The sequence below is a fragment of the Eptatretus burgeri genome, chromosome 16, assembly GCF_056783735.1.
Source record: "Eptatretus burgeri isolate ZD-2024b chromosome 16, Ebu_testis_v1, whole genome shotgun sequence".
NCBI classification, from domain to species: Eukaryota; Metazoa; Chordata; class Myxini; order Myxiniformes; family Myxinidae; genus Eptatretus; species Eptatretus burgeri.
In genome coordinates, this window is record NC_140976.1 from 28,794,368 (window position 1) to 28,821,867 (window position 27,500).

The 27,500-nt window shown below is 47.1% G+C and overlaps 1 protein-coding gene and 1 long non-coding RNA gene across 19 annotated transcripts in view; one reads left to right on the forward strand and one right to left on the reverse strand.

Annotated features, from left to right (window-relative positions):
- LOC147010785 (T-box transcription factor TBX2-like) overlaps positions 1-21,239 on the reverse strand; it is a 48,530-nt gene extending 27,291 nt beyond the window's left edge. For 2 of the 12 annotated variants that reach the window (XM_085859565.1, XM_085859557.1), the window contains exons 1-5: positions 20,111-21,011; positions 18,626-18,893; positions 16,844-16,990; positions 14,665-14,741; positions 12,870-13,000 (exon numbers count right to left, since the gene is read on the reverse strand). In XM_085859565.1, the coding sequence (XP_085715691.1) occupies positions 12,870-13,000; positions 14,665-14,741; positions 16,844-16,990; positions 18,626-18,893; positions 20,111-20,451 (964 nt within the window). In that variant the 5' untranslated portion in view covers positions 20,452-21,011. Of the gene's footprint in view, positions 1-12,869; positions 13,001-14,649; positions 14,742-16,843; positions 17,024-18,625; positions 18,894-19,794; positions 20,079-20,110; positions 21,012-21,108 lie in introns of those variants that run through there. The other 10 variants (XM_085859564.1, XM_085859555.1, XM_085859554.1 and 7 more) reach the window with 8 other exon arrangements.
- Positions 20,845-27,500, forward strand: part of LOC147010786 (uncharacterized) — a 151,359-nt gene continuing 144,703 nt past the window's right edge. For 2 of the 7 annotated variants that reach the window (XR_015052379.1, XR_015052382.1), the window contains exons 1-2: positions 21,559-22,782; positions 26,227-26,348. This is a non-coding gene — a long non-coding RNA (uncharacterized LOC147010786). Of the gene's footprint in view, positions 20,916-21,558; positions 22,783-22,842; positions 22,975-26,226; positions 26,349-27,500 lie in introns of those variants that run through there. The other 5 variants (XR_015052381.1, XR_015052383.1, XR_015052380.1 and 2 more) reach the window with 4 other exon arrangements.

Here is a 27,500-nt window from a genome sequence, read left to right on the forward strand (position 1 = left end):
ATCTACCAATTAAGTACACCAGTAGACGAAAAATGTAACCCAAGTCCACCCGTCCCCTTTCCTTCCCCAGCACCCGTGGTGTCACCTGTCATGAGCTGTAGTGGTGACTCATACCTATCAAAACGCAAATGTTTATCACACCCTTCACACCTAATCCCATTCACTCACTGATGGGCTGGTTCACTTTGAATAACTCAGCGAATGTTTATGAAACATCAGTGTGGAAGGAGAAGTTGATCGGATTTGCATTCCAAAACAATGAACAGGTGTTTGAAATTTATTTTCATCAAAAGTATTATTCCGTTTTTATTATTACACAGCACGAGCAAGTTTCTCATGCCCGCACGCCATACTAAATTGGATAGGAATGGAGAGGGCAAAAATGCAAATGGCGTCTTCTCTCATCGAGCCAGCTAGCTGGCAGCAACAATTTACATTTATTGCCACATCTGATGCAATTGAAATGCTCTCATGGTGACGAGGTGCTCCATTTGAAAATGTTTGTTCGATATACGTAGCTTTTTGATGCCTGGGGTCCGTAATAAAAATTTGTATTGGTGTCAAAACCAATGAACAATTGCAAATTAATAGCAGAATGCAGGTTGCATCACAGTTGGGAGCGTGGCTGTGCCACTGATGCCACTGACCCAGTGCCTCCTGTTTCCAGTAAGCTCATACTCATTTTGCCGACCTCAGAAGGATGACAGGCTGAGTCAACGCACCTGCTGTGATGTAACGGCACGACAGGGGCTCAAACTCAAGACCCCAATATCTTAAGCCAGCCACCTTAATGAACACCAGGCTTTTGTATCCCACTGATAGGCCAGATCTGCCTTTGGACTATAACCAAAATCTAATCAGCTTGTTCTTGTCACCTAGTCAACTCATCCACCAGGTTTTGGCAAAACCCGTCAACAACTTTTTCAGATATTGTGTTGTATATCCTTTTTGGCCCCATCTCCCAATGGTAAAGAATCACCTTGAAAATTAAAAAATTATCGGATTCGGATCTTCACCAAAATAGAATCAATTCGTCCTTGTCACACACCCAATCTGTCCACCAAGTTTCGTCTGAATGCATCCATAACCTTTTGAGATATCCTGCTCACAGACAGACAAACAAGAGTGAAAACAACTTCCATCCACCTTCGGTGGCGGAGATAATTCATGTACTTTTTACAACTGCTGCATGTATTTTTTTATTACGTACAATTAAAAATTGGTATAAGGAATCGTGGAAGACCTTTCAGGAGGTATAGATAGATACCTTGAAATTGAACCTTAAAGCCTGCAAAATGGATGTTACCTCTTGGGAGCATGATGCGCTTGACCGATCTAAATGGAGAAAATGCCGTAAAGCTGGTCTTAAAAAGTTCAAAGAAAAATGACTCCTCCAAGCTTAAGAAAAGAAAAGACAATGTGAATTCAAGGCTCAGAATCAAGCTACAACTGGTTTTATTTGCATTATACATGGCAGGATGTGTCAGACCAGAATTGGACTATTCTCCCGTGTGAAGACCCATTATCGAGGATAAGTTTGTCCAATTTATTTTACCTTATTGCTGAACTATCACCTGTCGTGATTCAACAGGACACTGCATCATGTGTGTGTGTGTGTGTATATATATATATATATATATATATATATATATATATATATATATATATATATATATATATATATATATATATATATATATATATATATATATATATATATATATATATATATATAGATATATATTGGTGGTATGGTGCGGTTGCAAGGAGTTGAGGTGGGGAAGGTGGATTGGTTTAAATACTTGGGATCAACTGTCCAAAGTAACGGAGAGTGTGGGAGAGAAGTGAAAAAGAGAGTGCAGGCAGGATGGAGTGGGTGGAGAAGAGTTGCAGGAGTGATTTGTGACAGAAGGGTAGCTGTAAGAGTGAAGGGGAAAGTATACAAGACGTCGTGAGACCAGCTATGTTGTATGGTTTGGAGGCGGTGGCGCTGACAAAAAGACAGGAAGCGGAGCTGGAGGTGGCAGAGTTAAAGATGCTGCGATTCTCGTTGGGAGTGACGAGGATGGACAGGATTAGAAATGAGTATATTAGAGGGACAGCGCAGGTAGGACGGTTTGGAGACAAAGTGAGAGAGGCGAGATTGAGATGGTTTGGACATGTGCACAGGAGGGAAACGGAGTATATCGGGAGAAGGATGTTGAAGATGGAGCCGCCAGGCAGGAGGAGAAGAGGAAGGCCAAAGAAGAGGTTCGTGGATGCGGTGAGGGCGGACATGCGGGTGGTTGGAGTGTCAATGGAAGATGTGGAGGATAGAGCGAAATGGAGACGGTTGGTCCGCTGTGGCGACCCCTAACAGGAGCAAGCCGAAAGAGGAAGAAGATATATATATATATATATATATATATATATATATATATATATATATATATATATATATATATATATATATATATATATATATATATATATATATATACACACATTAGGCTTTTAACCTTGACAGAGCTGAGGGACGTTCACAACAAGTTGAGAAATGTTATAAGGCGAGAACCAATCCTGGATGGATCCCTCAACCGGAAGCAGCAGGAATTTGGAATTTGTTCATGTGTTGGCAATAACTCATGTACTCTTTGCAAAAGAAACTGTGGGATCTTTTTCGTCCACAAACAACCACTGCCAGCAGAAAGTTTAATGTCCATCCAAGGGACGGCACCGCCCATTGATGCTTCGCCCTGCATGTGAAACACCAAGATGACAGTTTATAGCTGGGTCTGGATATGAACCCAGGCTCGACAGCTGAGAGCGAGCATGCATACCTCTCGGTATCCTACTTGAACACACGGTACAAATAATTAGTAAGAAAATGTTTTTCTTATCAACGATCTGACTATAAATTTGCAATTGGTCACTGGCATTGATGTTAATACAATTTTTTTTATTATTATTATGAACCCGAGGCATCAAAAAGATACATATATTGAACAAACAGTTTCAAATGCAGCATTTAAATTGCATCAGATGCCATTAGAGCATTTAAATTGCATCAGATGTGGCAATAAATGTGAGTTGTTGCTCCCAGCTTTCTGACTCGATGACAAAAGACGCCATTTGCATTTTTACCGCCTCCATTCCTACCCCGTTTAGAATCCCATGGGGGCACGGGCAACTTGCTCGTGTTTCCAAAAACGTGATACGTCAGAATTTCTTATTTTTTTTAAAAACTCCTTTCTTTGACTCTTGTTCGTCGAACTTTTTGAATGACCCCAAGTAAGAATAGATGGCCCAAAAGTGGAGCAGCTGAAATCGGTGAAGAATAAGAAAAAAATTGCAACTGGCAACTAGAACAACTGATTAGATCGAGTAACAGGTTAACATTTCCTTCCATCACCTAGTTATACACACAGCTAAATTTAATCGAGTCATTTGCACTTCAATCCAATAATCCCAATCAAAAAGCTCGACCTGTACTCCGAGGAGTCGAGGGTGAAGTGCTTGTAGTGATTACTCTAATATTGCCCAATCGAACTGTGCAGTGGGTATTTGTATAACCATTAGTTATCCTGAAGCAGAGCTATCTAGCTGCTTCATAATGGTAACTATAACATCATTGACCATCACATAACCAAGATTTCCCTTGCCTTTCAGACACGATAACAACTCTTCTTCCTATTTCCAAAGCCTAGCCTTGTCTTTCAATTTCCATGATCAAGTACGGTACAAGTCATTTTCTTTTTCTCAGATGTGGGATCATATTCTTGCTGCTTCCTGAAATTCCACAAGTCTCCCAAATAGTTCAAATATACCTTTCACTCAAAAGGGTTTGTTTGTTACCTCCAACAACAAAGGTGAAGGAGGTTCTGTTTTCACCCCTACCCCTCTCTGTTTGTATGTTTGTTTGTGTTCAGCATATCTCAAAAAGTTGTAGTCGGATCCGGATGAAATTTGGTGGGCAGGTTGGGTGTGTGACCACAACGAACTGATTAGATTTTGGTGAAGATCCGGATCCGACTACTAGAATTTTTAAACTGATTCTTCATTATTGAGAGATAGGGCCAAAAATGATATATAGAGCACAATATCTCAAAAAAGTTTTGGACGGATTCGGATGAAACTTGGTGGACAGGTTGGGTGTGTGAAAGGGAAGAAATGATTCAATTTTGGTGAAGATCCGAATCCAGATCTGGCAATACGATAATTATTTAATTTCCAAAGTGATTCTTCACCATTGAGAGATCAGGCCAAAAACGATATACAGCATGATATTTCCAAAATGTATTGGGCCCGATGTGTTCTCGTCGATCAGGCATTACGTGGTGGAGGTATACGCTCTGAGTGACCTTCTAGTTGTTGTTTTTGGAGGTTCGACTTCAGGGTTCATTGTGGTCATAATGCTAAGTATTTCTGGAATGGACGAAATTGGAAATGACCCGCAAAAACAGTTTGGAGTTTTTTTTAGTGAGATACAAGTACTAGGCCAAGATAGGAAAGGGTAGAGAGCTGTGGCTCATTATCAGGTCTTATTTGCTGCGTAGTAGCGGGAAAATAAACGCTAAATGATACAGCTACACAACGACAATTGTCATTACATTATTATATTTTATATTTTTTAGATTGAGGCATCAGTTGCCACTGACAACTGGTGATGCTTTACGGGTTCTTCAAAAATATACATGTTGAACGAACAGACGTAACGTGCCACAACAGGAAGGTCATGGAAGGATACAATGTCGTTCAAAAAGTTCTAGGAACGAGACGCACCAAAATAATTATTTATTTCTATTTTCATTATACTGATTGTTGGAGTGTCTACGACCATTGTGAGTGTCTCGTTCATAGAACGATTTTAATCCCATAGGCCGCCTCTATCAAAGTCTCAATGACCGACATGCTAAAGCTTTCATTACCATGAAGGTGAGAAATAAATTCAGTCGATTTCAGAGACAAAATCCTTTGACAGGTAGTTTTCATAACATATCCTCTGCTTTGGGCCAAGGAATGCTGAGGAAAAGTTAAACACCATGCTTGGTTCACGACTCTCAACGTACGAGAAGTTGCACATCTTGATAGCCGAGAGTGTCGGCGCTTTTATTTTTGGGTGAGGCAAACAGTCAACTTGTGATGGGTAACATTAATAGGGAGGTGTCGGAGTTCGCCGGCGGCCATCGGATTTCTTCAAAATTCGCACAACAGCATGCCGGTTGTGACGGTCAGTATGTTTTGCAACCGCGTACTTGCTCGGACATACCACTGAGCGATGCGCTGCGCCGTACACCCGACATGAATGCCATGGCCATATGGTCTGATCTCCCATTAGATTCCAATGTCACTATCATTTCACACTGCCGTGACAATGCCGGTACTATGTTTGTGCGGTGTTCGTGTTTGATGAGGCGTCAAATGCACGTGTAATGAAATAAGGGCATATTTGATCTCCATGTAGATGTGGTGCGCACGACGGCGTGTTGGGTTGTGTGTGCTAAATGCCCAAAATCTGCCAAAGTGGTGCGTGATAGCTCATCTTGATTCGCGGCTCTGTTTGTGCAAATACAGAACATGGTAGGTATAGCTCTAAGAAAGCAAGCACCAGGAACAAACATCTCTCCTTGTACTCGGATTCCAGCCCTGACCTGTTTGTCCTGTACAGCAGCTATTAAGCCCTGCCACTCAGTGTCACGTGTTATAATTACCACAATCCTCGATCATGTAACTTCCAAATGTGTGCATCTAGTGTTTCCCTAGGAATGGTCCTGACTTTATTTGAAAGTGTTCCAATCTTGCTCTTGAATCCAAGAAAATGCACGTGCTATGTATGGGTGAAGTGCATAGGTTGTGCACTGCCACATGTTGCAGTTCCACTCTCTTAGAAGAAGAATTGGTGTGTGGCTGTTGCTTAGTGTATGCTATGCTGAATGACACAAATGTAAGCAGGTGACCTGCAGCGATTGACTTCCGTCTGAAATGGACAAACGATATTGTAACTGTAATGGCGAACAAGCATTACCCGACACCACATGGCAGCATGGCCTACGACTCACTCATCTCGGGACAGGTGGTAAGCTCAGAAACCACTAAGTAGTCACGGATGAAACAAAAGGCTCTTTGGACCAGTACCATAACCAAATCCAAAATTGATGCATGGAGTTGTGAGCACCTTACTTCTTGAGGACCTTTTTACATGTGTAACTACTGTGAAAGCCCCCATGGAGATTCATGAATGGTTGACCTCCAACAGAAGAGCTAATTTAATTACCTCCACCACTGAAAGTGGACTTGACCCTTATTGTTGGGTCGCCGAAATAGGTGACCCTTATTGTCAGTAATCTGTCTGTTTGTTTGGATGTTTGTTCGTTTGTCATCAGCATAATTGGTAGTAAACGTGGGCGGATTTTGACCAAACTCGGGTGGTAGGTACATCTTATGACCTCGTGCTTTGGAAATTGTGATGGTTGCTTGGGACGCTTCGGTTCCCCAGCAACAGCCGAAAAACCTTCAAAATCGGTACCGTTCACGCAAAATCAAGTCCGAAAGCCATTATCCCACGTAGGCTTATGAAATTTGGCACGAATGATCTACAGGTGATGCTCTGTCAAATATATTCCGTTTTTTGTGATATATGGAATAGTTTACCTGCAGCGCCCCCACCAAATGGGGTATGCCCGAAAATTGGCGAAAATTGAAGGTCCCAGAGCGACCAGGTGAGTGCATCGATACGAATGAAACTTTGCAGGTTCATAGCACACAATGAGTGCTACAACTTTGCCTCAGGACATATTGACCGATATTGCTTAGGTCAGGGGTCAAAGGTCAATTAGTGCAAAAATCGATAATATGCGAGAGCTGGAGGTGTTGCTACTCCTCCTAGGGTTATGGTCGGATGGTCATGAAAATTCACACTAATCGTCTGGAATGCATTGTGCACAAACAATCGAGCTGGATTTTCGATTTAGATCTTTGTTTACCCACAGCACCCCCGCGAACTTTGGGGATTTCCGATATCAAACCGCATTTTCGGTACTTTTCATTCAAATTTATGCCGAGTAGTTATCAGTAGATGGAACTTGATGAGATTTGGTATGCACGATCTTAAGGTGATTCTCTATCCACTATATGACATCCATTTTGTTCTATATCTTATAGTTTCCAAATGGCAACCCTCTCAACTTGGGTGTCCGAGGGCCTTTGAGCATTCCCGCTGAAAATTCAAAGTACACTCGCTCCAAGACGGTTGAACCGAATCGAATGAATCTTTACATGCTTGTAGACCGTAATGAGTACTACAACTTTGCTCATTTGCATAATGACCTATCTCGAGTAGGTCAGGGGTCAAAGATCAATAAGTGCATTTTTCGGGCGAAATTACCATTCAAGGCACCCTTGCTCCTACACGGATTAACCGATACGAATGAAAGTTCATAGGTACATAGTACTCAATGAGTACTACAACTTTGCTTCAGGACATATTGACCTATCTCGGCTAGGTCAGGGGTTAAAGGTCAATGAGTGCATTTTTCAGGCAAAATGACCATTAAAAGCCCCCTTGCTCCTACACGGGTTAACCGATACGAATGAAAGTTCATAGGTACATAGTTCACAATGAGTACTACAACTTTGCTTCAGGACATATTGACCTATCTCGGCTATGTCAGGGGTCAAAGGTCAATGAGTGCATTGTTCTGGCAAAATGACTATTCAAAGCCCCCTTGCTCATACACGGGTTAACCGATTCGATTGCAATTTCGTAAGTACTTACTACTAGATTAGCTCAGATCAGGGGTCAAAGGTCATCGGATGCTCGGCGACCCATGGCTGCCTACCGGCTTGTCTGTTTGTTTGTCTGTGAGCAGGATATCTCAAAAAGTTATGGATGGATTCGGATGAAAATTGGTGGACAGGTTGGGTGTGTAAGGACAAAATTATTAGATTTTGATGACGATCCGGTTACAGATATAGCCGATCAGTAGGATACAAAACGTAAATTGTTCAGCCTGGCGGAAGTATGTGCTCTACCTAGTACCGTTCTAATTACCTCTGACCACCAAAGGGGGATGGAGGTTATGTTTTCATCCCTGTCCCTGTGTGTCTGCTTGTTTGTTTGTGAGCAGGATATCTCAAAACGTTGTGGATGGATTCGGACGAAATTTAGTGGACAAGCTGGGTGTGTGACAAGGACGAACTCATTAGATTTTGGTGAATATCCGGATGCAGATCCTGCCGATCAGTGGGATACAAAACGTAAACTGTTCAGCCTGGTGGAGGTATGTGCTCTCCTGAGTGCTGTTCTAATTACCTTCACCCACTGGAGGTGGAACAGAGGTTATGTTTTCACCCCTGTCTGTCTGTTTGTCTGTTTGTATGCAGGATATCTCAAAAAGTTTTGGACAGATTTGTACGCAATTTGGTGGACAGGTTGGGTGTGTGACATGGAAGAATTGATTAGATTATGGTGAAGATTCGAATCCGGATCCGGCCTGTCAGTGGGATACAAAACGTAAACTGTTCAGCCTGGCGGAGATATGCGCTCTCCCGAGTACCCTTCCAGTTCAAAGCGCGATGCATCGGTTATAATTGTGTGGATCTTAAAAGGATTTCTCATTGAAATGTATTAATTTCTTTACAGATATCGATTATCAGGAAAGAGTTTCACAGTGTTTAATCGAGGGTTTCAGGATATGCCCGTGAGGATATTAAAAATTGGAAATGAATAAATAAATTAATCTACATGGCTACGATACATATATACCCGATGCTCTGTCTAGGATGTTCTAGCACGGTGCTTCATTACTTCAGAAGGCAAGTTAAAAGTGTTTGTGCAAAATTACAATCACTTAAAGACGCACAAGCAAGATTTAGTGAGTGGACTGTGGAATGAATCAATAGGGAGGTGATCAATTCATTCCTGGGATTACTTCCTTGCCTGCAGTTCAAACTGCACATCATGGTCCATGACACGTCGTTTCAAGCACTGAGCACATTATTTTCTTTAAACATATGCACGGTGTCGTTCTTTCTAAAAGCGATCTAAGGCTCATGGCGGAGCTTGTACATACATCACGTGCAGGACAATGACATTACTGGATTATAAGAGTACTTTTACATTCATCACAAAGACATGAGTAGACGTTGGATGAATCGACATAGTGTGCACCTCGGATCCCAACACCGTGCATCATGAGACAAAGATTCAGATGCGAATGGCAGGCAGGCCAATGACGTCTAAGGCAAGATCCACGAAGAACACGGACGCGTCTCGAGGAGACAACCTCCTTTGCTACTATGTGGCAAGTTCAACAATGAATCAACATGAATAGCAGAAACGTACTCAAAGCGAAGCAGAATTCGTTATTACCATCCTAGCAAGGTATTATGACGTCACTCAAGATCAACAGACAAATCCCCTGCTCTCTTTCAACCCTTGTTGGTATTTTTTTTTCTTTAATACAGAAATCCATCCTCATGCAGAAGGAATCATGACAGAGGGCAGCAGGATCGTAGACTGACAGCTCAGGCTCTGACAACGGTGAACGGGGAGACAAAGACGTCGCACATGAATAGATGAGTGGCTGGTAGGAAAGAGGTGGGGAGGCAATGAGGGCACAGGTGGGTGTGGAAGAAAGCAGGAGATGACGATGGGCAACACTCTTGAAGCACTGTAGGGAAGGATGCAAGACAACCCCACACTGACCTCTTGAATTTTATTTTCTTTTGATCTCTTTCTATTATAATAATACAAGTTTCCTTACAAGGAACTTTAATGCAGGACGAGGCTATTAGGCCCATCATGTCTATGCAATGGATGCCAACCTATGGTTGCTTGTCCGTGCTCGATCCTTTTTAAATGCTCGTGGTTAAGCGAGGAAGCAGCACATACCATTTTAAAAGTCTTTGTTGTAGCTCGGCTGCGTTTTGAACCCCTGACTTCCCAGACTCAGAGCAGACGTTCTAACCATAATGCCACCGAGTCTGGTTTTATTAGCAATGATCTCAAAACCAATCAATTATTTGCTAAAGAGTAAATGTACTTGTATGTTACTGTGTTTCCTTCCCTCCTCTCTCTTAGTTTGCTGTTCGTTCATTCCCCTGCCTATTGTGTCCAACTATGGCTCCACTGCCCTACTGTCCGTTCATTCTTTTACTGGCCCTTTTGTCCTCGATGGGTCTATAAAACATGGGGCTGAGCCACTACCATGGAAGACAAGGGCAGAGGGAAGTGTGGGGGGATCCGAGTCATTATGAGAACATTTAATACAGATTTCCCAACTTCTATTTACACGGAAAAGTGAGCAATCATTTCTCCATAACATTGAAGGATCACGCAGACTTTACTATTTTTTGATTGGCCCGATTCACATTCCTGCCTGGTGGTGGTCGTATGGCAGCTTGGCTGCCGGGGTAGCTATCATTTCTTGAAGTGCGACTGTGTCGCTGATGCAGTGCCCCTCTACCAGTACACACACTGGAACTGGTACTCATTTCGCCGACCTCGGAAGGATGACAGGCTGAGTCCACCCGCTGGTGTATTAATTCAGCGGCTGACGGGGGCTTGAACTCAGGACCCTAGGATCCCAAGCCGCCACCCTAACCACTGAGCCAACACCAGGCTATACATTCCTGCCTGAACCGATGGCTCATTGTGCTGGTTAAACCAGGTATTAATCCCATGTACTGGTGTTGATTCGACTAACGATGTCATCGTATTTCATGCGAATGAACATCGATGGCTACTGATGTTTTTGTCCCTCATGTGATTTAACTATAAGCTCTTTCATGAGTTGGGGTGGGGGGATTGGGTACCTTGTGTGTTTAATATTTAATAATGAAGGCCAAAATAATTGAGTCTGGGTGTAATAATAAATTTCTTTTTTTTTCAATTAGACAATGGAGTGGATTGTTTGGGGGTGTGGTGAATAATTCCACCCCCATCCATCCTCTTCCTCCACCCACACATATATACATCTCTCCTGGATCCATCTTTGACTATGACAAATGATTGATACAAAGTAAAAATTTCAACTCGACGTTTAAGTGACATCAAGCCAGGACATGTGCTGCGAATAAAGTTCATATTTTTCTCTTCTATTTGAGACTCTGGACATCAAATTGCAACATATTGGACAAAATGTAAGGCAATAAATTGAAACATCGTTTATTACATCACAAGTTAGGTCCTCAAAATGCTTATCCAAACACGCTCAGATCTAAAATCAAGTATCTCAGGGTAGATCTCGTTCTTTGGTTCAACACCAAAAAAGCAACACCTGTATAACACACCTCCCCTTACACCGACTAACCAGGTAATTATCCAGTACTGGCCACCTTTCACTCCTACCCATACCCAGGCTACGTCCCACTCCCTTCTCGAGTCGGCAAACATCGCAAAGCATTCTCATTTTAAAGAGCGAACACAAAACCAGAAGGTATTTTGTTTAATTACGATACTGCTCACCCTCAATCTTGTGAATGGACACATGTAACTAAGTAACCAGATTATAATTAGCCAGTACTGGATAACCAAACTTAGATGTAAATGGCCAGAATAAAAACAAGCCATCTTGTATATGTTCATTTTAAAGATATTTTAAAGATACTACGACTACTACTACTACTACTACTACTACTACTACTACTACTACTACTACTACTACTACTACTACTACTACTACTACTAGTTTAACTGCATAGATTCATACCCACCTTCTTGTGGGGTTGGCTAGAAAATATTGGCCGAAGTCTTTCATGAACCGGCTGGTCAGGCCCGACGTTCGACTTGAGGGGATTTGGAATCTGTTCAGAGTGTCGGCGATAATGAGCATACCCTTCTCGAAATTCACTAAGGGACTTTTAACGTCACATCGTCACCAACTCATGCTAGCAGATGGGACACCTAGCTTAATGTCCATCCGAGGGCCGGCACACCTTGTGATGTAAAGCACCAATCCGATAGTTTATCGTCGGGTCAGGAATCGAACGCAGACGAGAGAGCTCGAGGTCAATTGCACTTCCTCTGCACTATCCGGTCAGAACGCGTCTCTTTAGAAGAACGACAAACAAAACGAGAAGAATATTTATTACATTGTGGAGAAGCACCTGAGGATCCGTGGGACGAGTGATAATTACCAAAACTGGCTGTTCCGGCACGGGCCAACCGGCAAACCTCCCATCCAGCTTGTTCTGAGTGACATCCTTGTTATATCGGTGTACACGGACACGCTACCTACCAGTTGTTCATGATAACACTTAAACACAAAGAATGATTAACGACACAATTCCAGGGTTGAACATGCTGAGGTCACCTTGTAAGCTTGCAACACAGCCCAATACCGCATGCCGCACACCACACACCACTCGCCGTGCAATTGTGCTGTGTGCAGTTTTGAAATGCTGTAACTTATAATGCCGTGCTATTTTGCATCGTACGTTTCATTTCAGCTGAAGATTGTTGATGTAAGTTAAAGAGTAAACAATTGTGTTGGGAAGATGTAAATGTGCTTAAAACTTACTGATCATGAACTCGGGAGAAATATTTCCAGATTGTATATAATTTTGCGCTTGACGCTCACCTAATGAATCACGACCATGGTTCTTTATCTTTCATCTCTTTACATTCACGTGTTACAGCACATTTATTGAAGTAGCATTTTCATACATCATCCACGGGACAGTGAACGTTCTTTCCTAATCCGACTGAAGTTCCTGTTCATGGTGTGAATTTGACATGATCGATGTAATTGCACAATGCGATTGTGCCGACACGGCTTGCATTCCCAGTTTAAACAGAGACCCATTCACGTTGTAAGTAAGCTACCGTTTTTGCCCATCCTAATCAGATAGAATCGTGGCCGAGTTGGAACGGAGACGTCGGTACCAACCTGCGTACAGAGGACTGTGAGGAGCACCGTGAGGGCCAGAGCCGGGACGCTCCTCGTCGGATTCCACGTCGTCCCGCTCGTCAGCCTCTGCCTCTTCAAAGGAACGCAGCGAATGGAGCGCAAGCTGTTTCCTGATTTACAGTAAAAAGAAAGAGGAATTTTTAAAGAAAAAAAAAGAAAAGAAAAGGTAATGTGCTGTGTTCTGGTGCATTTTCACAAGTTTCGATGAATGTGACTGTTGCGGAATTGATGCGTCCATCATTTGGGTGATGAATCCAGGCAAGCTGGTTGATACACAACTATATAAAGACAGGTGCACATCACCCGACACGACACAATCGCATGGTAACATGACATAGGCGAGTGAACGGCGTCTTACAATAAGGTTTGGCATAAGTTCTGACAAAATCAAGGGAGACAGATGGGTTTGATTTCTATGACAAGACACGACGGAATATTATTTCAGGGGTTTGGCAACAGATCAGCTTACAATTATTTATTTTTTCACTGGATGCTCAGTTTGTGTTCAAGTAACATCGTCTGATGTGCATAGCACCGTCCCCTCTTGAGGAGCCAGCTTTGTGTCCACATTTGCAATGGTACTCCGACAACACGCCAATACTGTTTTCAACGAATCGCAATCGAAACAATTCTCACTGAAAGAGCGAACACAGCGGTTACGTGAAGGGTGTCCAGGTGTGGCTACGTACATACTTTGCAATCGTTGTTGCCTCATATTATGATGGTCCATTATGAGGCCAATTTTACAAGTGCCGGCCTGGATTCAAAGAAAGCCTGTAAGTTGTGAACCCGAGAAGGGCCGTGACACGGAGCAGTCGGAGACAAATCATTTTTCAGAGAGAGAGAGGAGCAAAAATGTAAACTTCAAATGGAATTGGGACGCAAGTGCAGAGCTCATTTGTCCATGCTGTACCCGAGGCAATAATTGTGTGCGATTAAAAAAAAAAAATCCCTACTCCCTCCCAATAAGGTATGCACTTCAAGCATGGGCCTTACTCAGGAGGAAAACCATCAAAATATGACAGGTGAGGTAGTGAGATGGCAAAAAAAAATACAACGGAAGGAAATAAAAGTGTCAAAGACATTGATTTTGAATAAAATTTTAAAACTAAAACCCAGCGTGAATGATGGGCTGGCGGGGGTGGGCGGAGTCAGAATTAGAGACCTTGCTTTTACAGCCAGGGGGCAGCAAAGCATTGCTTCGCCAAACAGAAACCATTGGTGAGCCAGCAATGGGCCATTATACATTAAAAAGAAAATAACAACGCCATTTGTAGTAACCCGCGGACACCGAAACGAACAGTAGTGTGATGCCGGCTTCTAGTTTCTCCACTATCGTCGTTACTTCATCAGTCATTCATTTGGCAGGGACGCACTGCTTGTCAGTATTGTGCTATGACATTAACCACGTTGGGAGATATTAGAACCCATAATCCACTTCGGTCTAATCCTGTAAGCTGGCACGGTATTGTGGTGCAGTATGCAATTTGGGAAGGGGATGCTCCATCTCGGTCCCCTCTTCCCCTCCTCCCCCTTCCTGATGCGCAAGACACAATGGACTTGGATTACAGGGCCACCGCACGTGCGTCGTCGCATTGTAATGCATGTGGCGCGAGAGCAATGACGCCGCAACGACCGTAGCACACACACGGTGATGTAGCAGTTATCGTGGTGTTGGCTGTGACATTGTGTGATGTCGTGATAAACGGGAGGGGATGTCGCGGACGGTCGTGTGACACGCGTGTGTTTCGAGGCGCACCTTCCCAGGACGTACCTCTTCTCCCGGCGCCCGTTCCCCGTGTCCCTAAAGCCCTTGGCGAAAGGGTTGTTGTCGATCTTGAGCTGTGTGATCTGTGTGAGACACGGTACATGGCTTGCAATCACAGAAGAAAATGATAAGCGCCATTTGCAATTTGCAAATTCCTATTTAGTAGGTTCTCACTCAGTTGCAGAATATTTGTATTTCCCATTCACTATTTTCCAAAGTTAATTTGTTTTGTCGTTTTTTTTATTTCCCCCTCTGTCGCATGTGTATGATACTCTGAACACAACCTGCAAGGATTATCACACCAGCAATAAGCTTACGAAGAATTAGCGAATACAAACATAAAATTGCTAAACCTTCGTTCTCCAACCAGTTTTGACGTTGAACTGCCCAAGCCCCCTCAAACCAAAACCACAGCATCATTATCAAAATGAAAAATTAACGATTTTTTTTATTTATTAAGGGAAATAAATTTTAATCATCATTTGTCAAAGAAAAGAAAAATATTTTCCCTCGAAAAATAAAACAATCACTTTAATCATTGATTCGCATACGCCAACTTGACGAGATAGCAAACGGGCCGAAAAGGGTCGAGTAAATGTCGAAAACAACGTTCACCTTGCGTTGTAAAGTTTCAATTCTGTGTGAAAGGTTATCAGCAAATCCAGCACGGTGACGTCAACCGAGTGTCAAATGTGAACGAAACCGTTCCACGCTCTCTTTTTGTCATAACATTCCTGAACATTTGTGTACACTCCTTCCACGACAACTGAATCCTTTTCGGCCACCAATCACCCTCATTCAAATCCTCAATGTTTGGGACAGCAGACTTGGAGTCACGCGCGTTTCGCACGATTCGTGCGTCTCAGGGTAAAACGTTCTGAGTGTTTCGCACGTCGAGCTTCGACGAGACGAACCGGCAGGTGGACGAAGACGGCGAGGAAGGGGCATTAAAAAGGTGGTGAGAAGGTGGAAATTTAAGAAAGAAAATTTCACCTTCCGATATGAATCTCAAAAATGAGAAAAATTCACAATCAGAATGACATTCGATAAAAAAAAGAGGGCCATGGTGGGAAGACGCCAATCTTCGGATGATCAAACAAAAGAACCAAGTTCTTACTCACAAGTTAACGGAAGACAATTGTTTCATTGAAATGCCAAAAGGCGTTTAAACTGGCAGGCCGAATGTAATCTGTTACTATGTTGTTGGAATGGTTTTGACGTTGGTATGAAAGCAGGGAAACAATTTTAACTTTGTGATAACATTTAAATACAAACAATAACGTTGATTATCAGTGGTGGTGGGGGGGGGAGGGGGGACGTGACGGTACGGTTCTCTATTCTGCGGCGTATTTACAAAGTAAATGAGTTTGCGTTTTCTCGGTGTTGCTAAAGAAAGAAAAAGCAAATTCCGCAACACTAATGCCAAATGTAGAACAAGGATGAATGTTTAAACTGAATCTCGAAAATTCCTGTTTTACCGGAGGGGGGCAGCAAGGAGGGGGTCGGAGGAATGAAATTCATCTCTTTCTTCGCACGTTTATCTGCCCAGTGTGAGTGAAACTCCCCCTGAATGCGGAATCAAAGTAACTTTGCAGATTATTTATTCGCTACAAAACGGACCGCCATTTACATGGGAACGTGCCGCGGCGCCTGGACTCCTGCGCTGCTCAACCCCCCTCTGCGCAAAGCCCCTCTTTCTCCTCCAGATTTTTTGGCCATCACTCATCGAAGAACCAAAGAGAACGTGGAGTAGGGAAGGGGCGGGGGTAAATTTGGTCACGTGAACCACCCGAGTTGCCTCCATTCAAACACCTAGCAGCTATGCGGTTTCGTAGGAATTATGTTCCCCTGGCTGTGGAACAGACATGTCTCTGTTCACAGCGTGCCTGGAGACCATTTTTCCCAGGCTCATGCAGGCACTTACGATGAGTCCTCCAAAAAGGGTGTTCCTAGGTCGCTGGAAATGGACCGAGACGCGCCGAGGACTTTATTCGGGCACTTACTGTGTGGAAAATAAATTTATTTCACTAGAAAAACGTCTTCTGTGCAGTATTGCGGTGAAAGGATTGGGGGAGGGGATGGTGGGGTACTGCTTGATGATCCTTGCTCTTGTACAGGGTAGGACAGAGTGTGGGGACAGGATGGTGGGGGAAGGGGAGAGGGGAGGGGTGAGTCAGGCTTGTACCTTGTCATTCTGGTAGGCTGTGACGGCGATGAAATCCGTTTCTTGGAAGACGTAAGTTCGAAATGTGCTGTACGGTAGCTTGAGGATGTCGTTCGCACGCACGATGTGGAATCGAGGTTGGTACTTGTGCATGGAGTTCAAAATGGTCTGCGGGTAGGAAGGTAAGGTCGTCCAAGCCATCTGCAATGCCGGCAGAATCGGGCGAGGACGGGCGCAGTGCTGCGGCCTCACTCTCGCGTACATGGCACCACACGAAAGTACGCACCGATGGTACACGTGAATTTCATAGGGTATATGAGGTCACCACCTTGGATTGGAGTGAATCCATCTCCCCTCCCCATCCCGCACCCCTCCCCCGTTCAATTCCTGTTTTGCTAGCTGAATAGACCTGGTCGATGCAAATAAACCTGGTCATTTGCAAGGAACCTTGATTGCACACAAACAGGAATTCGAGTTTCTACCAATGACCTGACAACTGGCTATTCCCTACAATAACTGGTGATGCGGTACAACCTGCTACTTGGCACAACAACCAGTGATCTGGCACAACAGGCGATTTGCTACAACAATCAGTGATTTGGCAAGCAATCAGTGATTCGCCACAACAGCTGGCAATTCGACAAAACAAGTGACTTGCCATAGCAACCGGTGATCCGTTACAATGTGGGAGATGCTACAACAACCGATGATCCGTTACAATGTGGGAGATGCTACAACAACCGGTAATCCGGTATACAATGCGTTTCACTACAACAACCGATGATACGGTATACAACCCATTTTTCACTACAACAACCGGTGATCCATATATACAACCCGTGTTTCACTACAACAACCGGTGATCCGGTATACAATGCGTTTCAGTACAACAACCAGTGATCCGGTATATACCCATTTTTCACTACAACAACAGGTGATCCATACACACAACCCGTGTTTCACTACAACAACCGGTGATCCGGTATACAATGCGTTTCACTACAACAACCGGTGATCCGGTATACAACTCATTTTTCACTACAACAACCGGTGATCCATATATACAACCCGTGTTTCACTACAACAACCGGTGATCCGGAATACGCATTTCACAAAACAACCGGCGATCTATATATACAACCCACGTTTCACAACAACAAGAGGTAATGTGGTACAACACAAGATTCACTGCAACCTGTAATCCAGTATACAAACCAGCATTTCGCTTCAACATCTGGGAAAGTGGTACAACACAACACAGGATTCACGACAACCTGTGATCTGATCCGGTATACAACCGCTAATGTGGAACAACATGGGATTCACAACAACCGGTGATCCGGTTTCCAACCAGTGATTCAATACGACAGTAGGCGATCCAGGAAACAACCGGCTGTGCACGCAACAATTTGTTCATTTCAACGCCACCTCACAAATATAGATAGCTTGGTTGACCCAACAACCTGTATTCTGCAGTATTAAGGATAGGTCCAAATACACCCAATGACCACAACTACCACGATAAATGGTTAAATATATATATATATATATATTATCATGCAATAATGGATCAATACAAGAATAATCGTATAATAACAATCATTAAGCCTTTTGAGATCGGTGATGAAAACGTGAAAAAATATATACCATAAGAGTATTTAAAAATAAACAACTAGAAGGGTATTATTTACACCTAGTAAGCAGAACTTTAGACCAAGTTATCATTCGCACGAGTGAGTGAGTGTTCATTAATCGCCTCAAAAGCCGCTCGACGTGTCGTACGCGCCGATGTGTGACACCTACGAATCCGTGCTTGTCCGAGATGTTGTTGGTGAGCTTGAGCTTGTGGAAAGACACCACCTTGGACATCCACTGCTCTCCCGTGGCGGGCGAGTCCGGGTGAATGTACATGCGTTTGGGCATCTCGGGGTCGGCCTTGCCCGCGACCATCCAGCGAGAGTTGTGGAACTTGTACCGACAGTCGTCCGCCGCCACGATGTCCATCAGCAAGATGTACTTGGCCTTCTTGTCCAGGCCAGCCACGCGTACTTTGAACGGCGGGAACATCCGTCTGCAGAACACGCGGTGCGACCCGTCGTGAGAGAGCGGGACAAGCCGGGCAAGCGACATCCCCGACGCGGCGCCCGCCGCCATCTCGGCGGTTTAGTGTCTATGATGTCGGCGGGAATGGAAACGCCATTGCGATCCAAAGGAAATGCATTAATACATTATGGAGAACAATTACCGAGGCTGACAATTAACGCACTTACAGGTGTGTCCACAGCACGGCGAGCCCGAAAGGACCGCTTTGTTTTTACGCATTTTGCGCCACGTGGCCTCGCTACGAATCGGAATGAGACCGGGGTGCTCGGAAAGACAGGGTGCTCGGAGAGACCGGGGTGCTCGGTGAGACAGGGGTGCTCGGTGAGACCGGGTGCTCGGTGAGACCGGGTGCTCGGTGAGACCGGGGTGCTCGGTGAGACCGGGTGCTCGGTGAGACCGGGGTGCTCGGAGAGACCGGGTGCTCGGAGAGACCGGGTGCTCGGAGAGACCGGGGTGGTCGGAGAGACCGGGTGCTCGGTGAGACCGGGTGCTCGGTGAGACCGGGTGCTCGGTGAGACCGGGGTGCTCGGTGAGACAGGGGTGCTCGGTGAGACCGGGGTGCTCGGTGAGACGGGGTGCTTTGTGAGACCGGGTGCTCGGTGAGGCCGGGGTGCTTTGTGAGACGAGTGCTCGGTGAGACGGGTGCTCGGTGAGACCGGGTGCATGTGGTCAGGGTGCTCGGTGAGACCGGGTGCATGTGGTCAGGGTGCTCGGTGAGACCGGGTGCTCGGTGAGACCGGGGTGCTTTGTGAGACCGGGGTGCTCGGTGAGACCGGGTGCATGTGGTCAGGGTGCTCGGCACGGACGCTCTTTCATTATTGATGATATCCCACCATGGGTCCCCGGTTACTCTCGGACGGGGAACTTACCGGCGGAGCGCGGGAAATCTCCAAACGAGGGGCGAATTACGAGTCGAGTTGCGACAACGAGCGAGCATATCATCAATGATAATGATAACATAACAAGTAAAACTGCTGCAAAATGTGAAGGGGAGACCCGAAGGAACCCGCGAGATGTATAAATAGTCCGCCCACGTCGCGCTGTTGGAACGGCTGAAAGCGATCGACAAAGGGAGACGGACAGATAGACGGAAATTAAAATCGCGTCTCCCCGGCCACCTTCAGCGCCGAGATCGAGTTCCAAACACCCGCAATGAGAACGTTCCGACGGTCCCACGCCCGTTACCTGCCGGATTTGGTGATGACCATTTCGGTGCCGAACTTGTGGAACTGGTCCCAAAGTTCCTTTGCCTCCAAGGTGACCTTAGGGTCGTCTTCAACGGCCTCGTCGTTCTCCAACCCCTTGAGGTGGCGAAGATGGGCGGCTTGATGTCCGTGAGCGGCTGCCGAGAGCGCGGGGTCTCCACTGAGACCCTTTCCCAATGAGCCCGGCATGACGGGAGGCAGAGCGAGTGGGAAGAAGGATGGCTGGGTGGCAAGGAGCGCGCTCATCGGCAGCTCGCCTGGCCGGCTGGAGAAGAAGGGATGGTAGGCCATGCTGCTAGGCACGAGTGCCGGCTCTCGCATCAGGGCCGGACGTGAGACTCTCCTCCAGGGAGGCTCAGAGAGAGAGAGAGAGAGAGAGAGAGAGAGCGGGGGACAGGGGGACACACAGATACTTGTGAGTCCGGCCTCAAGACGGGACTAATCCACGGAGATCCGGGCCCGGATGACGGCGAGCAAGGAGTGCGGCTCCGACGGGCAGAGCCCGGGCTCGCACGGGGCCGAAAGAGCTTCGCGCGGCGCGAGCTCTGGAGTCCGCAGCGCACGAGACGCGGCGTCACGGCCTCGCGTCTCCGTCTCTCGCCTCGCCTTTGTGCCGCTGCTGATTGAGTGCCGCTGATTGGTTATTTGACGCGCCGCAGCCAATGGTGAGGCGCCGGGGGCGGGGTTGGCGCGCTGGGCGCGATTCGTCCGGCACGAGGTGTCGCGCGCGGCGCGGTGCCGGCCAGCGGGGCCACCGCCAATCAGCGCCCGGAGCGTGAGCTCAGGTGACTTTCCGCCCGTAGCGCACCTGACCCTAAATGTGCCCCCGGGGCACTTCCCGTCGGTTGCTCGCCCCGAGAGCGTGTGCTGCTTCCATCCACGCCTGTCCGTTTTTTTCCCCCCTCCTCCGGAGCCGGGGCTCTGAAAGTAGCGCTGCTCGCACTGCGCCCTCCCAAATCGCGCCGTTCGAGTCCTCACCTCGCACGCTCTGCCTTTTGTTCGCTTTTGTTCTGGCGAGACACGGCGCCGCGTCGCCTCTTTATACGTGGCGCGCACTTGCGGGCGGCAGGAACGTCGGAAGTATTGAGGTTCCTGACATGGACAGAAACCGGCGAATAAGGAAAAAAAAAAGAAAAGAAAAAAAAACTACATTGGATGCCAAAGCTCGAAGTGCGAGGGATCCACTTGCACGGATCTCTTGGTGCGAACAGCGCCAGAGTGGGAGAAAGTGCGCGGGAAAAGAGCGCGAGTTTCACCGGATCACGTGTCCTCCCTCATTACTCGTGTCCTTAACGAGATTCCGACCGAGAAAAAGTAACTACTCAGGTGAACAGCGGAATATGCCGTCAGGGGGGAGGGGGTTGGGGGGGTGTCCCGTGGAAACGTTCAAAACGGGTTCAAGATCCACGATCCTCTGGAACGCCCATTCATAAAAAAAAAGTTCATTGTTAAAATATTTAATTTGATAATACGGTGAAGATTACACGGCTCGCGCGCGCCGCACGGTTCGTTTTCCGACCGTTGCAATCCTACGCACTCGTTATCGAATGAGGCACGCCTTTGTGTTCCCGTGCTGTTGCTGCTCTTGAAATGAAATGTTACACACGTCGGCGGTTCAATGGCCGTGGTTATTACGCGGTTTCATAACGCTCAATGCGACCCAATTATTGGGAGGGTCACCTGCCCTCCGGTCGCCTCCATCAGATAGCGACCCCCCCCCCCCAATCATCTCCTGGATAGAGATCTGCTCAACGCTGATGTGCTGCTCAAAGACCTTCGGCCCATAGTTGTTCTTCTTCTTCTTCGCCATAATGCATCTTCTTCCTCTTCAAAAATGTACTTCAATTTTCATTTATATTTACATTCCCTTTCTCTGTCCCTCTCTCCAGCTCGGCTATAGATTGGCGAGCCACAGAGCCGCGTCGGCTATAAGGTGATTAGCCGCTCGGGCAGCGCGCTGGGCCGCCCGGCGCCAGGCGTCTGTCCCGCACAATGGGCCAGTCTGCACGCACTTTGCAAGCACTCAGCCCTGCGTATCGATGGCCAGGCCATTGCCTTAGCGGCCACCCCTCACCCCTGGAATGGACCATCGGCCATTTGCGTTGATGTTTGTGGCTGGCCGCGCTGCACGATGGACTTCAGGGTCACCCAAACGACCGGGGCGTCCCCGAGTGCCGGAGAGGGTGTCGTAGGGTGGAGGTGTAGGGGAGCCGGGCAGGGGGAAAGGTGTGGGATCAGGAGGTTTGATAGGGTGTAGGGGAGCTTCGCGTGCGGTTCGTACATCACATGTTGTTTTTTTCCCCCCGTAGTGTTCAGTGCGAAACCCCCTCACCCCCCCCCCTCCACATCCCCATCCCCATCCCGACACCCCATATACCACCCATCCTGCCAAAAGCGTCACCGGCACGCATTGCCGCAAAGCCTTGGCGCCGCGTTACGCACACAATGGCAGCCTAATCTGGACGTAATTAAAAAGCCAGGGAATAATCACTCGGTCGCCATTAGCCCAGCGTGACGGACACTCCCGCGACTCGCTCCGGACGCCGCTCGGCGAGCCGGACCGGCCGTGGGCACCACGTGGAGGCAGAGGGACCTCGCGGCCTGTGAGGGGTGCAGGGGAGGATTAAGGAGCGCGTCGCGGCTTTGCTGCAGGTGAGTGAGCGAGCGAGTGAATGAATGAGTGAATGAGCGAGTGAGTGGTCGCCGCGAGGAGGGGGGGATAGCGAGGCGCCACGATAATCCGCCATCTCCAGAGGCGGCAAGTGTGAAGTCCTTTGTCTGTCGCCGGCGGCCCATTGTGGACGAGCGGAGCCCCCGCCCCGCCTGGCGCCGCCTGATGAGTTTGTGAGTAAACAGCGCGCCGGGCGAGGATTACCCTGAGAGCAGACGGGGCTGTTCGCTGATAATTAGGGGCCGCGGGAGGTTTCATTTGAATGGCGCGCGTCTATCTCTCCAGCAAGGACCCACGTTTCGAGGGTTCTCACTATTGCCCATTGGAATGCCGAGATAAAGAGAAAACGGTTTGCCTTGGTTTTCCGTTGCTGAATTGGCATAACTCTCGAAAAACCGTGTGTGTGTGTGTGTGTGTGTGTGTGTGTGTGTGTGTGTGTGTGTGTGTGTGTGTGTGTGTGTGTGTGTGTGTGTGTGTGTGTGTGTGTGTGTGTGTGTGTGTGTGTGTGTGTGTGTGTGTGTGTGTGTGACCAGCTCAAGACCCATGTTTTGTAAGACCAAAATATTTTCCAAAATATAATCCACCAAAGCAGGTACACACACACACACACACACACACACACACACACACACACACACACACACACACACACACACACACACACACACACACACACACACACACACACACACACACACACACACACACATTTTGCGGTAACCTTTCTTTGTTCCCACAACGCTCAGTACTGGACCCTTCTCGCTTGCACCGGGTCGTACCTTGGGGCGGTTTCCCGTACCTTCATGCTAACCCTGGGCCGACCCGCAATTACCTGGTCATTATGGCCGGCCGCATTAGCAAGTGAATGGGAATCCGGCGCGGTCAGAGACCCGGACGCGCCACACATCACCCCCGCCCAGCCTGCAAAGACCCCTTTGAAGGTCGCCGCGTTGTGTTTGTCTCACAAACGATTTTCTTCATTTTGAGACGGGACGGACGCGGAGAATCATCACTACCAGGGGTTACCTTTACCCGTTTGTCATGCTGTAAGTAGCACGCACAACAGGAATCGTACCATACGCGCACCGTGACGTCATATAAACCCGACCCGGGTTAAAACAACCCCCTCGCCCCTTCCTAGCTCTATTTATTATCTCCGAATCCGTCAACGCTGGGAAAACCAGCGCTTTTAAGTGCGCCGGCCATGCGCGGAGCATTGTCCAGTCGCCGGTGGGAGCTCGTCGGTGCGACTCGTCGCGGGTACTCTCGACACTTTGATGGTGCGTTTCATCGCCGGATTGAACATTTTCAAAAGGAGGGAAATTGAATAAAATTAAAAACCGCATAAGATCAACGTTACGACAATCGCCTCGAGGTGTAGTCACAAAGGGAGTGCGCACAGGAAGAATTGCCGACTTCGACGAACGCCGGCCTCTTTCCATATAAGCATCCCTCGTAAGGGGAAAATGTGCTGCTACACTGTGGGTGAAATGCGGGAGATGTTACCATCAACGCCTGGCCGTTAACCACCCAGGGACCAACTAAGGGGTGACCGCGCTAAGCACTTCGCCTGCGTGCGCTTTCAGGGCGCATTTAGAGCCTCGACTTTGCACCGGTATGACCCGAGGCGAGTCTCGGTCTTAACTCTGACCTGGCGCCGGCACGACAGCTTGACGAGCATCGTGGCCGCGAGGTGGAGCGTAGATGATGGGGGGAGGGGGCTTGGTGGACCCGGGAGATCCGACCGAGTGTCGGTAATTCGCGGATTGCGGCTCCTGGGGTCGTGGGGTCTGACGAACGCGGCGCATTGTGGAACGATATCCAAGCACGATGGTTCGATCACATGGTTGGAGCCGATACTAACAACCGAGCACGTTGTTTAGAATCTGAAACGGAGCATGGATTCCAATGATTTAACAAACGCACATTGTGGGACAATCCCCCAACCCATCCCGTGAATATCTTTAGGGTTTCAGGACATTCAGGAGACTTATAGCATGGTTATACCCATCAAATGTGCCTTCAGCTCCCAAGGGGCCACACGACCCTTCCACATACAAGCATCGAAACATACATATACACGTTATACTGGGTGGTTTGACATTGCCTTCTCAACACATGGGGCAGGAATTTGGGATTTGTTCATGGTGCCAGCGATAGCTCGTTCGCGAAGGACACCGTGGGATCTTTTACCTCCACCAACTAATTCCGACCGACGGAGCAATCTGGTTTAACGTCCATCCGAGGGACGGCAAACACATTGATGAATCACTCTGTCTGTGAAACACCAGCATGACAGTTTATAGATGGGTCTAGATTCGAACCCAGGCTAGACAGCCTAGAGGCGGGTGTGCATACCTCGACTCCATCCTGCCAGCCTACACTTATGTATACACACACACGCACAAACGGTGTGTGTGTGTGTGTGTATATATATATATATATATATATATATATATATATATATATATATATATATATATATATATATATATATATATATATATATATATATATATATATACATTGGTGGGGCACACTTGCAAATTGCAAGCATATACTGGGGTGTATACTACGTGTAGAGCACAACGTCACTCGGTAGAGCACGTACCTCTGCCAGGCTGAATAGTTCACGTTTTGTATCCCACTGATAGGCCTGATCTGCATCTGTAACTAAACCAAAATCTAATCAGCTTGTTCTTATCACCTAACCAATTCATCCATCGAGTTTTGTCATAATCTGTCCTTAATTTTTGATATATCGTGATGTGTGTGTGTGGTATATTATATTATATATATATATGAATCGACGAATCACTGAAAAAATCTCGGATCTGGATCCGGATCTTCACGAATCAATTCTTCCTTGTCACATTCCCAAACTGTCCACCAAGTTTCGTCCGAATCCGATCACAACTTTTTGAGATATCATGCTCACAAATAAAGAGAGATAAATAGACAGACTGGAGTGAAACATAATGGCCGTCGTCCCTTGCTGGTGGGGGTAATAAGTTTTATATATTGAAGGAAGTGGATTGTTAGACATCTTTATATTATATTTGATATATTTATATGGATATACGGTATATACAGTTTATACATATCCGATGTACCAGACTCTGTTAAGGAGCGTTGGTGCTCCCAAAGCAGTTTGTTGGCAAGGGTCATGCTTGCCATCCCTCTCCCAGCAGTAGTTGGGGCAAGAGTTTGGGATTTGTTCAGGGTGCCTGCAATAGCTCCCCTACTCTTCGTGAATGACACCCTGGAATCTCGATATATTTATTCGCATGCAGCTTGTGGCTGGTTGGCTGCATTATTTTTATTGCGCAGCTGTGCAGCTGTGCTGCTGTTGATCTTGAGTTCAAATCCCACTTGACTGTTGAATTAATATCAGGTGGGGTTGACTCTGCCCGTCACCATTCCAGGTTGGCAAAAGGAGTGTCAGCTTGCTGGTATCCTGTGTTGGAGTGGCGACCCGTCCAGGATTGTGCCCAATAGCCCAGGAGACTGCTTAGGCAGTAACAACGCTCAGCACAGTCTAGTCCAGGTGAATGGATATATATATATATATGATGCATATCCATCTATGATGTATATATTTATGTATGTATATATATATGATACGTTTATATATTTAGATGTTAATATTGTTGCGATTTCGCGCCCGCTGGCGTGCGGACGGCCGCGTCACTCGAATCGCGACCGCGTCGCCCACCGGACGGACAATTCAGTCGTGACCCTCCGGGAACTATTGCCCGGAGCCAGTCATAGGTGGGCCTTTCGACCTCACCACAATCGTGCCAATCGGCCACCCGCGTAGGATAGGGTTGTTCGCCAAAATCGACCTACCTAAGTACCCATGCGGATGGTAAACCGGGCGATCGTACCTCGCCGCAGGTCGACTCCGGACACGAACCGCTTAAGCGGTCCGTTCCGTGCTACAGTGATAACCAAGCGGTGTTATCGTCGGCCTCGACGGTTCCGATTAATTACCGGGTGTATTAAGCCCATTACGAACCCTTTACGTGAAGCAGGATGGAGGGTCAATAAAGAAAAGACGAAGCGAAACGGGAAAACAGTTCACACAAAGCACATTTATTTCCCGGCACACGGAAAGCACACATATACAGCCAAACAATCAAAATGCACATATAGCAACAAAAACAAAAGCAACAACGACGCAGAGTTACTACTGACTACGCGCGCGCACACACACGGTAACACTTATACAGTTCTACTTTACAGACGGCGCCAACACACATTAACTCAAAAGCAAAGGAAAGGAGGCACCCTCATAGACAAGGGGGCAGACAGGCCTGTAGGCCAATTTGTGCGCGTCACCTGGAGGAGCGGCCAGGTCCGCGAGACCGGGGGGGGGGGTCCTACCCGCGTCCTCGTGACGCGTTGGCGGGCGAGCCGCAGATGTGACCGCGTGTCTGTGCCCCGACTCCGTGCTCCTTGGCAGGTTTCGTTGGCACGACGTTTGGAGTGGGGTGGGAACGGGGCCCCCTTTTTGCAGTATTTCAGCGCGGGGGAAAGGGGGAATTGTTGATGCCCTGGAGGAGGAGAATGGCTGGCTGGCTTGGGTCCCGCGACGAGCGATCCCACACCGCGACCTCGTCGCCGACCGCCATCCTTCTCGCCTCGGACCTGAGCTCCTTTGCCTCTTCCCGCAACTCTTCTCAGCCGACTCCAGAAC